The sequence below is a fragment of the Oncorhynchus mykiss genome, chromosome 6 (assembly GCF_013265735.2).
Source record: "Oncorhynchus mykiss isolate Arlee chromosome 6, USDA_OmykA_1.1, whole genome shotgun sequence".
Taxonomy (NCBI): domain Eukaryota; kingdom Metazoa; phylum Chordata; class Actinopteri; order Salmoniformes; family Salmonidae; genus Oncorhynchus; species Oncorhynchus mykiss.
This window is the reverse complement of record NC_048570.1, coordinates 68,665,095-68,682,509: the sequence shown is the minus strand read 5'-3', so window position 1 is coordinate 68,682,509 and position 17,415 is coordinate 68,665,095. Positions and strand designations below refer to the sequence as shown.

Here is a 17,415-nt window from a genome sequence, read left to right as displayed (position 1 = left end):
ACAAAATGAAGCACTGCAACCAAAACTACATATAGCATTATCAAAATCAAACGTTTGCACCAAATGGCACACACTTCATTCAGATTACCAGATGTATGTCTAACCAACTACACACTGTTGGGCATAATGAAAAGCACTCTCATCTTTAGTATGCTTTGCCATAATACTAAAATAGTTCAAATTGTAGAAAATCTTCAGATGCACAGAAATATTTGCAGATACACACACATGCTGTTGAAACAGTTAATTTTTTTTTTATTTTTCAGCAATCAAGTCAGTGCAACATATGCACAGCAGATATATTTACATTGGACTGAACAAAAATATGCTCACAAAAAAACAGTAAACTGAAAAAGAAAATTGCAGAAAAAATGTGCAGAAAAAATATATAGAAAAAAAGAGGCAAGAAAAATAATTAGGCAGCATCTTGCCGCACAGCTGGGTCTGGCCACAACGCCTCGTCCACATCACAGCTGGGTCTGGCCACAACGCCTCGTCCACATCACAGCTGGGTCTGGCCACAACGCCTCGTCCACATCACAGCTGGGTCTGGCCACAACGCCTCGTCCACATCACAGCTGGGTCTGGCCACAACGCCTCGTCTACATCACAGCTGGGTCTGGCCACAACGCCTCGTCCACATCACAGCTGGGTCTGGCCACAACGCCTTGTCCACATCACAGCTGGGTCTGGCCACAACGCCTCGTCTACATCACAGCTGGGTCTGGCCACAACGCCTCGTCCACATCACAGCTGGGTCTGGCCACAACGCCTCGTCTACATCACAGCTGGGTCTGGCCACAACGCCTCGTCCACATCACAGCTGGGTCTGGCCACAACGCCTCGTCCACATCACAGCTGGGTCTGGCCACAACGCCTTGTCCACATCACAGCTGGGTCTGGCCACAACGCCTCGTCCACATCACAGGCAATATCTTCCCTTGCCAGACATCGAGGGAAGAAGTGCCTTGAGTGCCTTATCCATCCCTGAATCGCACCCACATCAATCTCATCACGTGCCTCTTCCATAGCCTGCACAAGAGGCATGTTCACAAAGGGCTGCCAGTCGTATTCCTTCCATCGCCATGCCGAAAACAACTCTTCTATGAGGTTCAGAAATGGTGAGTATGGTGGGAGGTATTGCACGAGAAATGGTGGGTGGTCAGCAAACCAGTTTTGGACTGGGGCTGCACAATGAAAGCTCATGTTGTCCCATACTACAACGTACCGGGTTCTTTGATGGTCTGCATCATTCATACGCTCTGGTGGTATGAGAATGTTGTGGAGTCTGTCCAGAAATGTGAGAATATGGGCTGTGTTGTATGGTCCAAGGTTGGCATTCCGGTGGAGGACACCATGCGTATTGGAGATGGCAGCACACATTGTGATGTTCCCACCACGTTGGCCAGGAACATCTATAATGGCTCTGTGGCCAATGACGTTTCTCCCCCTTCTTCTGGTCTTTGCTAGATTGAACCCAGCCTCATCTATAAAGATGAACTCATGTGGGATTGCATGAGCATCCATTTCCAGTACTCCCTGAAAACAAAGAACAAAAGCAGTCAATATGGTGTTATCCAGTACACCGGGAAACAATGTTGCGTGTAGTGTACTGCAGTCAATATGGTGTTATCCAGTACACCGGGAAACAATGTTGCGTGTAGTGTACTGCAGTCAATATGGTGTTATCCAGTACACCGGGAAACAATGTTGCGTGTAGTGTACTGCAGTCAATATGGTGTTATCCAGTACACTGGGAAACAATGTTGTGTAGTGTACTGCAGTCAATATTGTACTTACATCCACATATGCTCGTCTGACCTCTTTGTTTCTTTGAGAGTTTCTCTCAAACGGCACCTTATAAAGTTGTTTCATTCTGATTTGGTTTCACTTGAGAATGCGAGCCAATGTGGACAGACTGACTCGTTGAATGTTGTTGAATATGGTGTTGTCTTGGATGATGTGGCTTTGAATTTCTTGTAATCTGATTTCATTATTTTCCAAAACCAAGTTTACAATGGCAGCTTCCTGTACCCCGGTGAACATTTGGCCCCTTCCTCTACCATGGTTGCGTCTCTCAGTCCTTTAGAAAAACAAAAAAACAAAAATATAGGGCTTGGACAATGCAGCCTAAATATATTTCCCCCACAGTAGAGTAAATTCTACAGGAATTTGTGCAGTTAGTGTATGACATCAGCCATTCATGAAGTAAACAGGTGTCACCCAACTGATACACTATGACATGGAGTGTACTACATAGTGTGAAAGAAATGTTGGTTACATACCTGTACTCCAGTCTCAATGACACAGGCGACAGTAAAATGGCTCAAGTTGGGCTGCACTCTCTGTCCAGCCTCTCACATTGTCAGCCCATGGTTGATGACATGATCAACTAAGGTTGCTCTGATTTCATTTGAAAGTTGTCTTCTTTGGCCGTGAACTCCTCTACCAGCTCTACCCATACCTCTCACTCTTCCTCCCCCTCTCATTCTCACCCTCCCTCTTCCTCTTCCTCTTCCTCTCTCTGCAACGGCTTCCATTGTTGTTGTAAAACAAAAGGTGCTCACCTGTGGCCTTTTCATAGTGCTTACTTCCTGATTGAAGTGGTAACATTTAACCATTGAGGTGTTTGGCCAGGTGGCACATGTATTGGCCAATTAGCTCATGTAGTGTCATTTTGAATGGCAGTGTTTGAAATGGCAAACATGTGACTTTATGTCAGATTGTTGTGTCTTATGCAGAGAACCATGTGCAGTGCATTTAAAAAGTGCCATTTTGAATTGCAAAATGTGTGTAAAGCAGAAAAAGTGTTTAGACTTTTGGAGACTTGAGAAGAGGTTTTGCTCTCTGTGTGTCAGTTTAAATAATTGTGCTGTGCATGTCATTTTAGTGTGTTAGCAATTGGAAAAAAACTGTAATTTGAGGATCATATCAGGTTAGCCGTTTAGAAATGTCAGCACTTTTTGTACATACTGTAGTCCCCCCATTTTAGGGGACCAAAATGATTGGGACAAATTCACTAATGTGTATTAAAGTAGTCAAATGTTTTGTATAGGTCCCATATTCCTAGCACACAATGATTACATCAAGCTTGTGACCACAAACTTGTTGGATGCATTTGTGTGTCTTATGTTGCTTACATGTATGCATTGGTGAGCGTGTGTGTGTGTGTGTGTGTGTGTGTGTGTGTGTGTGTGTGTGTGTGTGTGTGTGTGTGTGTGTGTGTGTGTGTGTGTGTGTGTGTGTGTGTGTGTGTGTGTGTGTGTGTGTTTATGTGTGTTTATGTATTTGTATTTGTATTTGTAAAAGTTAATCTGTGTATGTCACTGTGTCTGTGTCTCTATGCGTGTGTGTGTGCAACTATGTGTGTATGTGTTTGCATACATAATAATGTGTAATAAATTGTGAATAATGATGACTGAGAAAGTTACAGAGGCACAAATATCATACCCCCAAGACATGCCAACCTCTCAGCATTTCAACAACAGGGGAGGTTAGCATTTTTTTTTGGAGGGGGGGGGGGGGTGACATTTGTTCGTCTGCAACTTTCTCAGTCATTATTATTTACGATTATTCAGGACAATCCGTAATCATGGTAGCATCCACATTATAATGTAGAAATGTTTAGAAACATATTCTATTCTTATTTACAATAAAAGTGACTCCAAAATGACACAATACATTATTTACCATTCATTTCTATTGGGCACAAAATAATCTGAAACACAACCAAAACAAACAGCAAATGCATCCAACAAGTTTTCTAGAGTCACAAACTTAATGTAATCATTGCGTTCTAGGAATATGGGATTATTTCTCACCCGAACCGTTCACCCGATATGGATGAGAATACCCTCAAATTAAAGCTGACAGTCTGCACCTTAACCTCATAGTCATTGTATAATTCCAAAGTGCTGGAGTTCTGTACAGAGCCAAAACAACAAAACATGTGTCACTGTCTCAATACTTTTGGAGCTCACTGTATGTATGTCCTGTTGTATTATGGTAAGAGCTTGGGGCATAGTTTATGAAGGCTATAGGACTGACCTGGTGAAGGTGTTTGCAGAATTTACTTGTAAGGCTGTAGGTTTAAATGGTAATTCAGGCTTTTGGTGTCAGTATAGTCCATTGTAAAAACCCTCACACCCTACCACTCCACTTTTTCCGCATGTGGATTAGAAGCTTTTAATGTGCACACACATACACACATAGAGTTACACACACATGCACAGAGAGAAACAGACACAGAGACACACAGAGATACACACACATTCCCTTTTACACATACTGCACTGCAGACATAAACACATGCACACACACTCATAATACATACATGCAAGCAACATAACACACACACACACACACAGGATAAATGCAATTGCTAGATTAATAATTAATACAATTAAAATGTAATGATATTGTGTTGTACTACCTTGTGTAGCCTATTGTTGCTGTTGACATTACATGAGCAAGGCCCTTAACCCTAATTGCTCCTGTAAATCGCTCTGGATAAGAGTGTCTGCTAAATGACTAAAATGTCAAATATAAAAAGGCTAACGTTATAGCCTAATGTTTACCCACTCCTAGTGGATTATACACAGTCTATTTATAAGGCCACGGAAGACAAGAATGGCCCACTTCCAGTATCGTGCGAGACCACGCCCCTTGTATAATAAAAGGCATATTATACATTGTATATTCAGCGAAATTATTCCACGAAAGCAAAATGTGTCTATAAAATCCCCCTTTGAATGTGGTCGCATCGCACGATTAGCGCTTGCCTTGGCTCTGACGTCAACGAGATTGTCTGCGCTAGGTGAGTCTCGCGCACACTGCCTTCCCTTCCCCTCCTCTCTCTGTCGGTTATTGTGAAGAGATTGAACGATGAGATCGCTCGCGCTCGCTGTCATCAGTGCCGCCCTATAGAGACCCCTCAGCCCCGAGGCTCGAATACAACGACCTCACCCCCCGCTCCAAGAGGGACGGAGCGCAATCCATAGAGGCACGGAGAAAAAACCCTGTTCGGACCCGGCTTCATTTGCCCTCAATCCGGGCCTCATGCTGTAGCAGACTGAACGAGCGAGAGAGAGAGACAAACATACAGATTGAGTCGGCGAGGGACAGGGCGGAATAGAGGAGAAGAAGGGATTGTTCATTCGGCTCTAGACATGGGATGTACACTCAGCGCTGAGGAGCGCGCTGCTCTGGACAGGAGCAAAGCCATCGAGAAAAATCTGAAGGATGATGGAGTCACTGCCGCAAAGGAGGTGAAACTGCTACTGCTTGGTAAGACACCGTTTATAACGGGGCTGCCCGTTCTGCACAGTTCGGTTGATGTTGATGTAGATTGCAGAGATCCGGGCCGGGGCGGCAAGCGCTCTCCGTGGTCCTGATGTCATGTCACCCTAAAGACAACCGACTCTCACTCTGCTCTCTATTCCCTTTAGGGGGAGGAGAATCGGGCAAAAGCACCATCGTCAAACAGATGAAGTAAGTGCTGTTTTTTTCTGACATAGGCGTCTTTGACGAGGCCTGAGATTGCGCCTCCCCTGCCCATAGTGAGGCTGAGCCGCTAGCTCCGCCATGTTTCCTCAGAGACCGTACCTCTGCCAGTGATTCGAGCACCTCCTGTAGACGGTAATCGGAGGCGGTGCTCACGGTCAGTAGCAGGCCGCAGGGGTGCTGTCCACTGATATGGTGCTGAAATTTACTCAGAGGTTTTTCATGTGTCCATCGAAAAAGAGGGAGGGCGAATACATGGGTGTTTGTGACTGTGTGTGTGTGTGTGTGTGTGTGTGTGTGTGTGTGTGTTTGTGTGCAGCCAATGTATGTGTATGTGTGTATTAGTGTGGTCACTACACCACATCTCCATTAGCAAATATCTCTGCTTTAATCTTAATGGCTTTAAGTGCCTGATATCGCTGAGAGTACTTTGCCTATAAAGCGGATTTACTCAGAAAATATGGCATCTAAAACCTCATCTAAACCTTTCCCTTTCTCGTCTAAACCACTCTCTCATCTAAATCACTGTTCTTTTTCTAAACCCTGTTACTAGATTTCTTCTTTAAAGAAGACCTCTGTATCCAGGGCCCAACCGGAAAAGCACATTATATAATATTTTCATGCACATAATAAAACATGACTGTTGCTATGCAGACATCCTCTCAAAAATCCACAATTTAAAAAATGTTGGGTTCAGTGCATTCACTGTACCTCAGCACTCACTCATCTGCCCCACACACACCCTGCTTTTTCCATCACACATACACACACACTCCTCCCTCTACTCCACTCTGTTTCCTTCCATTCTAGCACTCTCTCCATATTTAATTATCCTGGGGGTTCTCCCTAGCGGTACAGACAGTTACCCAAAAGCATCGCTCAGGAGCGGCTTCTGTTGTTAACTACATATGTTACATTGGTTATATTACATAATGCCAGGATCGGGAAAGGGAAAACTGATCCTGGAGCTGAGCTAGCATTGTCTCCTTGTGTGTGTACACAAATGTGTGCATTTGTGTACTTTTTTATGTATGTATATTGATAATGGTGTGTGTGTGGATGTGCTTATGTTTATTTGCTAGAATTTTATTGACACGATAAACCCCTTGAGATAACCTATCGTGTTTTACAAAGGAGTATAATAATAATAATAATAAATATCTCATTCAAAAATCAGCATTAATATGGAGTTGGTCCCCCCCTTTGCTGCTATAACAGCCTCCACTCTTCTGGCAAGGCTTTCCACTATGTTGGAACATTGCTGCAGGGACTTGCTTCCATTCAGCCACGAGCATTAGTGAGGTTGGGTGATTAGGCCTGGCTCGCAGTCGGCATTCCAATTCATCCCAAAGGTGTTCGGTGGGGTTGAGGTCAGGGCTCTGTGCAGGCCATTCAAGTTCTTCCACACTGATCTGAACAAACCATTTATGTATGGACCTAGCTTTGTGCATTGGGGCATTGTCATGCTGAAACAGGAAAATACCTTCCCCAAACTATTGCCACAAAGTTGGAACCACAGAATTATCTAGAATGTCATTGTATGCTGTAGCGTTAAGATTTTCCTTCACTGGTACTAAGGGGCCTAGCCCAAACCATGAAAAACAGGGTGACACGGGGTAAAGCAGTGATAGGGGAGAATTCGGGAGACAAAGCTTAACGGCCAGACTGGCCGGTTGAAAAAACATTTAAACATTTCTCTCCCACTAGTTCTGACGGTGGTGTTATTCCATTATTCCTCCTCCACCAAACTTTACAGTTGGCACTATGCATTGGGGCAGGTAGCGTTCTGCCAAATGGTGAAGAGTGATTTTTCTCTCCAGAGAACGCATTTCCACTGCTCCAGAGTCCAATGTCGATGAGCTTTACATTACTTCAGCCAATGCTTGGCATTGCACATGGTGATCTTAGGCTTGTGTGCGGCTGCTCGGCCATGGAAACCCATTTCATGAATCTCATGACAAACATTTATTGTGCTGACGTTGCTTCCAGAGGCAGTTTGGAACTCAGTAGTGAATGTTGCAACCGAGGAAAGATGATTTTTACGTGTTACGCGCTTCAGCACTCGGTCGGTCCCATTTTGTGAGGTTGTGATGCCTACCACTTCGCGGCTGAGCCGTTGTTGCTCCTAGACGTTTCCACTTCACAATAACAGCACTTACAGTTGACCAGGGCAGAGGAAATTTGACGAAACTGACTTGCTGGAAAGGTGGCATCCTACAACGGTGCCATGTTGAAAGTCACTGAGCTCTTCAGTACGGGCCAATCTATTGCCAATGTTTGGAGATTGCATGGCAGTGTGTTCGATTTTATACACCTGTCAGCAATGGGTGTGCCTGAAATAGCTGAATCCACTAATTTGAAGGGATGTCCACATACTTTTGGCCATGTAGTGTAGCTGCGAGCAGCAATGAACTGGGTTCTCAGGATGACAGAAAGGACACAAGATCATTGTGGATTTACAGTGATTTAAATACACAAATAAAAACAGATTTTTTGATTTGTCAATAACTCGGCCATCTTTTGATCTTTTCTCAAACTTAGTTAAAGCAAGTACTATGGGCCTACATTTCAAATGTAGTGTAAGTTGGTCCTATGGTTCATAAATAGAAGATATTTGAAGTATTTTTAGCATATTTTAGCATTTTAGTGTATGTGCTAATATGCATCTGTAGGTAGCCATCTTTGAATTCATCAGTGTTATTTTCTCATACTCGTTAGGGACTATTGTGATGAGTCCAAAAACCACATATGGAGTGAATTTGACTTTTAGTCCATGAGAAGATTTTTTGTGTGATTATTTTAAGCATTAGCATTACATAGTCAAAAAAGTTCATTGTTAATAGTTTCCTTCTTTTTTTAAAGATCTCAATGCCAAAGTTAACATGGTTCATCATATTAATGTCTTTGCTGACTATAAAAGTTTCAAACAGATAGGTCATTGTGAAGTGGATTCATTGTTAACTCAGCCATCACTTAACCAATCCCTTAGGTTTTCTCAAACTAAGGAAATGCAAGAGTACTTTTTTAAAAGGCTTTCACAAATTTCCACGATGGAGGAAAACCTATCCCAAAGGATCTTATGGGTCCTTGTGGCAAATTTGTTCAGCTTGCAGAAAGACACCTACATGCAAAGATTCAAGTGTTGATGTCAAACAGGTGTCGGATTTGAGGGTTTAAGAGAGACTGCTTATAACAGCATCACCTACAGGCCAATCGGTGCCATTGTAACAGTGTAGCTTCCATCCCTCTCCTCGCCCCGAACCAGGGACCCTCTGCACACATCAACAACTGCCTCACACGAAGCATCGTTACCCATCGCTCCACAAAATTCGCAGCCCTTGCAGAGCAAGGGGAACAACTACTTTAACGTCTCAGAGCGAGTGACGTCACCGATTGAAATACTATTAGTGCGCACCCCGCTAACCATTTCACACCGGTTACACTCACCCCCCTTTGACCTCCTCCTTTTCCGCAGCAACCAGTGATCTGGGTCACGGCACCAATGTAACAGTGTAGCTTCCGTTCCTCTCCTCGTCCCTACCTGGGCTCGAACCAGGGACCCTCTGCACACATTAACAACTGCCTCCGACGAAGCATCGTTACCCATCGCTCCACAAAAGGCGTGGCCCTTGCAGAGCAAGGGGAACAACTACTTCAAGGTCTCAGAGCAAGTGACGTCACCGATTGAAATGCTATTAGCGTACACCCCGCTAACTAGCTAGCCATTTCACACCGGTTACACTATTTTCTTTGACCAAGTTAATCATGGACTCATTTTTCTGTGTGCCAAATTAGAAGAAAGTGTGTGTGTGTGTGTGTGTGTGTTTGTATGTAGCAAGGTACATTGATAATGGTATACAGCAATCTGTATTATTTAAAACCAACACCTTAATTATTCAAAAACAAGAATGTTTTAATAGAACTTGATCATAGTGTACTAGGACAGACTGGCAAAGTGGTACACACACATTTAAGAAAGGCACATACTGAGGAAGGCTATACAGCTTGAACATCTGTGAAAATAAAAAAATATATAAGAAAAGGTCGTTGAAAAATGTGTTACATAATGTGTGAACCACCTTACTTTGTAAGAATAAGATATTCATACCTATGGATTATGCACCTTTTGAAGTCAATGGTATACTTCTGAAGTTTATTACAGTCTAGGCTGGTGTAATGGATTTATAATCCGATCCTCAATGTCAGAGCATTTCACGTCAATGTTGTTAAGAGTGGTTTAAATGTACAGACCACCTTTGTCATTACAAATGTGAAACCTAAAGTGGCGATATTGGCTGCTGCTGATGCTGCTGAGGTGTGAGTGTTTGTGTGTGAAAGAGAGAAGAAAAGAGAAGAGGGGTGGCAGCCAGGGATGTGCTGCATGTATTTGGGTGTGTGCTAAGGAGCAGGCACTGCTTGATACTCAGAGCTCAGAGACAACTCTGTTCTTGGTCACATGCACACGCGTACACATGCGCATACACTAAAGCGTCTGCTGAAATGTGGGTTCACTGAAGTGTGAATGTTTGTGTGTGTGCGCTCATGCATGCACACTTAGCCTACGTACAGTACGTGTGTGGGTGTTATTTTGTATGTGTTCTGATGTGTGTGTGTGTGTATGCAGGATTATCCATGAGGATGGCTTTTCTGGGGATGATGTGAAGCAGTATAAGCCTGTGGTCTACAGCAACACCATCCAGAGTTTGGCTGCCGTCCTCCGAGCTATGGACTCTCTGGGCATCGAGTACGCAGACAAGGACAGAAAGGTGGGTACATGCTCCCTGCACAGGGCAGGGTTCATTATAGTGTACAACCAATGGCCCTTTCAAAACCTTACTTCAAAGTGCACTGCACTGGAATCCTCAATGAGGACCCTGTTCTCCTCAATGAGGATTCCAGTGGGGTATGGTGGTACACATTCAGGAATTCAGCTATACAGTAGGGCAAAAAAGTATTTAGTCAGCCACCAATTGTGCCAGTTCTCCCACTTAAAAAGATGATAGAGGCCTGTAATTTTCATCATATGTACACTTCAACTATGACAGACAAAATGAGATTTTTTTTTCTCCAGAAAATCACATTGTAGGATTTTTAATGAATTTATTTGCAAATTATGGTGGAAAATAAGTATTTGGTCAATAACAAAAGTTTATCTCAATACTTTGTTATATACCCTTTGTTGGCAATGACAGAGGTCAAACGTTTTCTCTAAGTCTTCACAAGGTTTTCACACACTGTTGCTGGTATTTTGGCCCATTCCTCCATGCAGATCTCCTCTAGAGCATTGATGTTTTGGGGCTGTTGCTGGGCAACACAGACTTTCAACTCCCTCCAAAGATTTTCTATGGGGTTGAGATCTGGAGACTGGCTAGGCCACTCCAGGACCTTGAAATGCTTCTTACGAAGCCACTTCTTCGTTGCCCGGGCGGTGTGTTTGGGATCATTGTCATGCTGAAAGACCCAGCCACGTTTCATCTTCAATGCCCTTGCTGATGGAAGGAGGTTTTCACTCAAAATCTCACGATACATGGCCCCATTCATTCTTTCCTTTACACGGATCAGTCGTCCTGGTCCCTTTGCAGAAAAACAGCCCCAAAGCATGATGTTTCCACCCCCATGCTTCACAGTAGGTATGGTGTTCTTTGGATGCAACTCAGCATTCTTTGTCCTCCAAACACGACGAGTTGAGTTTTTACCAAAAAGTTATATTTTGGTTTCATCTGACCATATGACATTCTCACAATCTTCTTCTGGATCATCCAAATGCTCTCTAGCAAACTTCAGACGGGCCTGGACATGTACTGGCTTAAGCAGGGGGACACATCTGGCACTGCAGGAATTGAGTCCCTGGTGGCGTAGTGTGTTACTGATGGTAGGCTTTGTTACTTTGGTCCCAGCTCTCTGCAAGTCATTCACTAGGTCCCCCCGTGTGGTTCTGAGATTTTTGCTCACCGTTCTTGTGATCATTTTGACCCCACGGGGTGAGATCTCGCGTGGAGCCCCAGATCGAGGGAGATTATCAGTGGTTTTGTATGTCTTCCATTTTCTAATAATTGCTCCCACAGTTGATTTCTTCAAACCAAGCTGCTTACCTATTGCAGATTCAGTCTTCCCAGCCTGGTGCAGGTCTACAATTTTGTTTCTGGTGTCCTTTGACAGTTCTTTGGTCTTGGCCATAGTGGAGTTTGGAGTGTGACTGTTTGAGGTTGTGGACAGGTGTCTTTTATACTGATAACAAGTTCAAACAGGTGCCATTAATGCAGGTAACGAGTGGAGGACAGAGGAGCCTCTTAAAGAAGAAGTTACAGATCTGTGATAGCCAGAAATCTTGCTTGTTTGTAGGTGACCAAATACTTATTTTCCACCATAATTTGCAAATAAATTCATAAAAAATCCTACAATGTGATTCTCTGGATTTTCTTTTCTCATTTTGTCTGTCATAGTTGAAGTGTACATATGATGAAAATTACAGGCCTCTCTCATCTTTTTAAGTGGGAGAACTTGCACAATTGGTGGCTGACTAAATACTTTTTTGCCCCACTGTATAGTCTTCAGCTCATATGTGTCTTAATACATCTATGCATATGTTTTTGTTTGTGTATGTGTGCTTGTGTACGTGTGTGCTTACACATTTCTTTGTACATAATATCTTATGTATGTGTGTGTCCAGGCGGATGCTAAGCTGGTGTGTGATGTGGTCACTCGTATGGAGGACACAGAGCCCTACTCAGCAGAGCTGCTGACAGCTATGAAGCGTCTGTGGGCCGATGCCGGGACCCAGGAGTGTTTCAACAGGGCCAGGGAGTACCAGCTCAATGACTCCGCTGCCTAGTGAGTACACACTAAGGGACCAAACATATCAGAATGCATGTAACTTGAAATTAAGCACAATTCATGCTTTGACGTCAATGAGAGATTTGTGAGAAAGTTCCACTTACATAACATACATAAACTGAAAATTGGAATTAGCTACCTGTTCTTGAACAGTAACACAGTGCAAAGGTTAGTCTTTGAAGTGGTTAGTCTTTACGTGCAAAGGTTAGTCTTCGCACTGTATTTTTGAAGCTCTACACTCTTAGAAAAAAGGGTTCCAAAAGGGTTCTTCGGCTGTCCCCATAGGAAAACCCTTTTTGGTTTCAGGTAGAACACTTTTGGGTTCCATGTAGAGCCATCTGTGGAAAGGGTTCTACTTGGAACCAAAAGGGTTTTACCTGAAACCAAAAAGGGTTCTTCAAAGGGTTCTATGAGGACAGCCGAAGAACCCTTTTAGATTCTAGATGGTACCTTTTCCCCAATTTCCCCCTCTCCTTCCTTCTTTCTCTCATTAGCTACCTGGACAGTTTAGACCGTATTGGTGCTGCTGACTACCAGCCCACCGAGCAGGACATCCTGAGAACTCGAGTCAAGACCACTGGCATCGTGGAGACCCATTTCACCTTCAAAAACCTGCACTTTAGGTTAGACCCACCACACACACACAGATTTACACATACAGTACACAACCAGTCCAGTTTATTTGTTTGTAGCATATTTGTAGTGTATGTTATGGTACGTTTATTACTCTTATGTTTCTTTCAGGCTGTTTGATGTTGGAGGTCAGAGGTCAGAGAGAAAGAAGTGGATTCACTGCTTTGAGGATGTGACGGCCATTATCTTCTGTGTGGCGCTAAGTGGCTATGATCAGGTTCTGCATGAGGATGAAACCACTGTAAGTACTTCACACACACTTCATACTACTCACAAACACACCACACATATTCTCAGACATGCATCTCATCTGTCTGATTTGGTATTTTCTGCAGAATCGCATGCACGAGTCCCTCATGCTCTTCGACTCTATCTGTAACAACAAGTTCTTCATCGACACCTCCATCATCCTCTTCCTCAACAAGAAAGATCTGTTCGAGGAGAAGATTAAGAAGTCACCACTGAGTATCTGTTTCCCTGAATATACAGGTAAGACTTCCCTCCAGTCTGCATATACACAAACTCAGACAGACACACATGCAGAACAGATGGTTGTAAAGCCTCTCTCACTCTCTGGCTCTGTATCTCTCTTCCTCTCCCACTCTTCTCTCTCCTCTCTCTCGCCCTCACCCACCTTTCCTCCCAATCCCCCCATAGGTGCTAACACTTATGATGATGCTACCGCATACATTCAGGTGCAATTTGAGAGTAAGAGCCGTTCGCCCAACAAGGAGATCTACTGTCACCTGACCTGTGCCACTGACACAGGAAACATCCAGGTAGTGTTTGACGCAGTCACTGACATCATCATCGCCAACAACCTGAGGGGGTGTGGCTTATACTGAGGCCTAGCCCTGCACAGAGGTTGCATTAGAGGGCGTGAGGTGGTTAATAATAATAATAATTTTGATGATATTAAAAGGCATAATTATGTAAATCTACACGTCCAAAGGGACCCAAAGAGCTGCCGCCAGACACCACGACGGATTCTTTGCCATGTTCTGTTCCTCTATTCCTTTTTTTAATTTCAGAATTCCACCACCCCTCTTTTGTTTATTTGTTATCAACATGTGTTTCCTACTGAATGTCTTTCATGTTTTGTTGTTGATTGTATGAACAACTGTAAGATGTGAATCAGAAAAGGGACAGTCCAAGGGGTATATTCTGTTTTCGTGCCATGTTTCGCAACAAATTAGATATAAATGTTATGCATAGAGCGGAGAAGGTCCTCTTTTCCTTGTGATAGAGATTTGTGTCAGCTCTATACATAACATCTCTATCTGCAACATCCAGAACATTGAGCCAAAATAAATGTACCCCTTGGTGCTCCGTTTGCAGAGGTGATGTTGTGCTCTAGGTGATGATGTAATAGGGGAGGTACTGGTGGCTGGGGCTCGTAGTGGGGGTTCTGTCCAGCGTTGGATAGAACCCCCCTCTCTGTTGGACTCACACAGGGCTGCTCTACATGAGCTCCTTCTGCTCTGTTTTATTCCTCTCTCTTTCAAACATCCAGAAGGGGGGGCCGTTCTGTTTGTGTGGCAGGCTCTGCCATTGGTCTCCTGCAGTGTGATGAAATGCCTGTCAGCCAATGATATATCTGTATCGGGTGTGATATCAGTGCCAACCTTCTGAGCATGACAGATAGGGGAATAGAATTAGAGATCATTGATCACTTTCACACTATCTTTACAATATAATGTAACTGAAAGGACGCGTACGCTTTATTATCATCAAATTATTTATGCATTTTATTTCAACCTCATGCCCTCCATGCTTCCTCCTACCTCCTAGAATCCCGTGCCACATATTTATTTCCTGTCCTGTCAGACCGGTGGAACACCACTTCCTGTCTCAGTCTCAGAGGGTCTAGAGCTGCTCGGATGGACCGTCTCAAATGTCACCTCCCATGTAGTGTACTACTTCTTCAAAAGTAGTACATCATAGACTTGCACACTCAAGTCCACTGGTCAGTGATGTATCATATGGTTGTCCCCTGGTCTCCTTTCACTTATCACTTATCACTGAGATGAAAGGACTGGATAGGTTTCCACCGTGTTGTTTTCACTCACTAGTCCTTACAGATTTGTAGTTTTAGGAGAGGACAGCCACAGACCACTGACCAGTCTCTCTGCTTGTTCAAAAGGATCTTCCTGGGTGCTCTTTATGTAATAAAACAATATGTGAATGCTCAGTTATTTGGAAGTTGAGGTAATTTGTAGATTAGATAAGCCACACAGTGCTTAGCTCAGGATGACCCTTGTGAGCAAGCATGCTGAATTCCAAATCCATCCATACTACCCCCTCTAGGAATTCCCGTAGATTTGAAAGGATTTGATTGGTTTAACCTTTTCATGTCCATAACGGAAATGTGTAATATCCTTTAGTACACATGTTGTCTTAGTTTATTGATGGACAAATCTGAAGATTTTATTTACATCTGCCACAGAGTTTGTCTACAACAATGTGAGTTTTTGATATTGTACTATATTTAGTCTTTGGACACATGGGGTTACTGGTTTTTACACATTTCATGAATCAAGTCCTATAAATACATGTTCAAATTATCAGATCTTTTACATTTTTGACATATAGATTGTCCGGACCAATATATATATATATATATATATATATATATATATATATATATATATATATGAAAACAATACCTAAGGAAATCCACACACACACACACACCCCCCTAGAGTGCATGCATCAAATGCAAGTCAATAGAGACTGAAGAGTGAGTGATTTTACAGCATTGTCCCTCTTTCTCAGATCTTAAACATGTTCACATCTTAATAATTTTTGCTATATAGATTGTCTGGACCAATATATAAATATAAAAACAATATCTAAAGAAATCCACACACACTCCTATAGTATATTATACAGCATAAGCAAATCCAATGTAAGTCAATGGCGAGTGAGTCCTGCTACAGCATTCTCCCTCTTTCTCTCCCTCTCTCACAAGCACACGCCTGTGTATACACACCACAGACATCAATGCACACCTGTGTTTGTGTGTGTGTGTGTGTATGTCTGTGGTATGTGTGTGTGTGATAAAATTACTCCATTGAATTTGCTTATACTGTATGTACTCTAGGGTTGTCTGTGTGAGAGGGCGTGGATGTCTTTAAATATTGTTTTTATATTCATATAATGGTCTAAATAATCTACATAGCAAACATTATGATCTGAACATGTTTAAGAGCTGAGAAAGAGAGAACATGTTGTAAAATGTTTCTCTCTGCAGTCTCCATTGGATTTGCAAATACTGCATGTACTCTAGGGGTGTGTGTGTGAGAGAGTGAGTGGATTTCTTTCAATATTGTTTTCATATTTATATTGGTCCGGACAATCTATATACCAAAAATTATTAAGATCTGATCATTTGAACATGTATTCACATGACATGATTCGTGTAATATGTCAAATACAGTAACCCCATGTGTCCAAAGACTAAATATAGTACGATACAGAAACGCCTGTAGTTCACAAACGAGTTGAATCATCTATTTGGCATATTTGGGCTTAACGGGTCAAAGAACAATACTTTCTGCTTTTAAACTATATAATTCTGAAATGTATTTCAAAATACATATGCTGAAGTCATTTTAATGATTATTATTGTCACAAAACCCCAATTTTGGAGGTATGATAGAAAATGACAATCTTAAAACGTCAATGTGGCCTGTCTAGACACTTGTACTAACTATGTTATCACTAAATGTAATGCATTTACACCAAATAGAATTTGTTCAGTGGCACATTTTGATATTGTACTAAATATAGTACATGGAGGTGAATGGGTTAGACAATATGGTAATTGTGTCACCTTCTCTTCTGATTGAGTGGGTGGTATTTTTGACAAATTGCTTTATATATATATATACACACAGAATTGTTTTAGATCTACAGGCGTGCCCAAGCAGCAGGGGCTGGGGTAGAGTTGGAATTCAGCAGCAGTCTCTCAGTGGGAAGTTTGGGTTAACCCTAACCCCTACCCATCTGACCTCTTAACCCTGAGCAGGCCACAGTCAAACCCCGGCTGTCACGTTCTCTCTTTTCACAGAGGAAAAGTACTGCTCTCCACTCATTCACCTGTGCACCTGAAGATACATCCTATCCCTCTATACTCCCTCTATCACATGTCGTTCCTCATTTCTCTCAATCCCCCTTTCCATTTTCACCTTATACACCGTACTGTATATATATGATTATACCAGATTTCTTTTTTTTTTTTACTGTGAATGCTTTTGTTCTGCACCCCTTCCTTCTCCGTAGTTTATTGGTTGCTCTCTCATGTGGAATGTTTGTGCTGAGCCAATCGAATGTTGTGTTTACATTAAAGCCACTTTTCCTAACTATTCCCGCAGCCATATTGAGTATCTTTTTCACCTCTGTCTTTCTCCCAGTGCTTTGTTTGAAATCAACCCAAAGCTCTTC

The 17,415-nt window shown here is 42.7% G+C and overlaps 1 protein-coding gene and 1 long non-coding RNA gene across 2 annotated transcripts; one reads left to right on the top strand and one right to left on the bottom strand.

Moving 5' to 3' along the window:
* Positions 1–834: 834 nt before the first annotated feature.
* LOC110526436 lies at positions 835–3,193 on the bottom strand. The gene is made up of 3 exons (XR_002473955.2): positions 2,286–3,193; positions 1,801–2,083; positions 835–1,539 (listed from the first exon to the last, which is right to left on the bottom strand). It is a non-coding gene; the product is annotated as an uncharacterized LOC110526436 (long non-coding RNA).
* A 1,614-nt stretch (positions 3,194–4,807) lies between these two features.
* LOC110526435 (guanine nucleotide-binding protein G(o) subunit alpha) lies at positions 4,808–17,336 on the top strand. The gene is made up of 8 exons (XM_021607422.2): positions 4,808–5,286; positions 5,448–5,490; positions 10,127–10,268; positions 12,173–12,333; positions 12,831–12,959; positions 13,081–13,210; positions 13,305–13,458; positions 13,627–17,336. Exons 1-8 carry the CDS (start codon positions 5,169–5,171, stop codon positions 13,812–13,814), a joined length of 1,065 nt encoding a protein of 354 aa, XP_021463097.1. The 5' UTR covers positions 4,808–5,168; the 3' UTR covers positions 13,815–17,336.
* The last annotated feature ends 79 nt before the right edge of the window (positions 17,337–17,415 follow it).

What these genes read in the sequence shown, in the direction of transcription:
- LOC110526435 (XM_021607422.2), top strand. Translation starts at nt 5,169, where the DNA reads ATGGGATGTACACTCAGCGCTGAGGAGCGCGCTGCTCTGGACAGGAGC. An exon ending in ACCATCGTCAAACAGATGAA is followed by an intron (nt 5,491 to 10,126) that starts GTAAGTGCTGTT and finishes GTGTGTATGCAG; the next exon opens with GATTATCCATGAGGATGGCT. An exon ending in CTCAATGACTCCGCTGCCTA is followed by an intron (nt 12,334 to 12,830) that starts GTGAGTACACAC and finishes TTCTCTCATTAG; the next exon opens with CTACCTGGACAGTTTAGACC.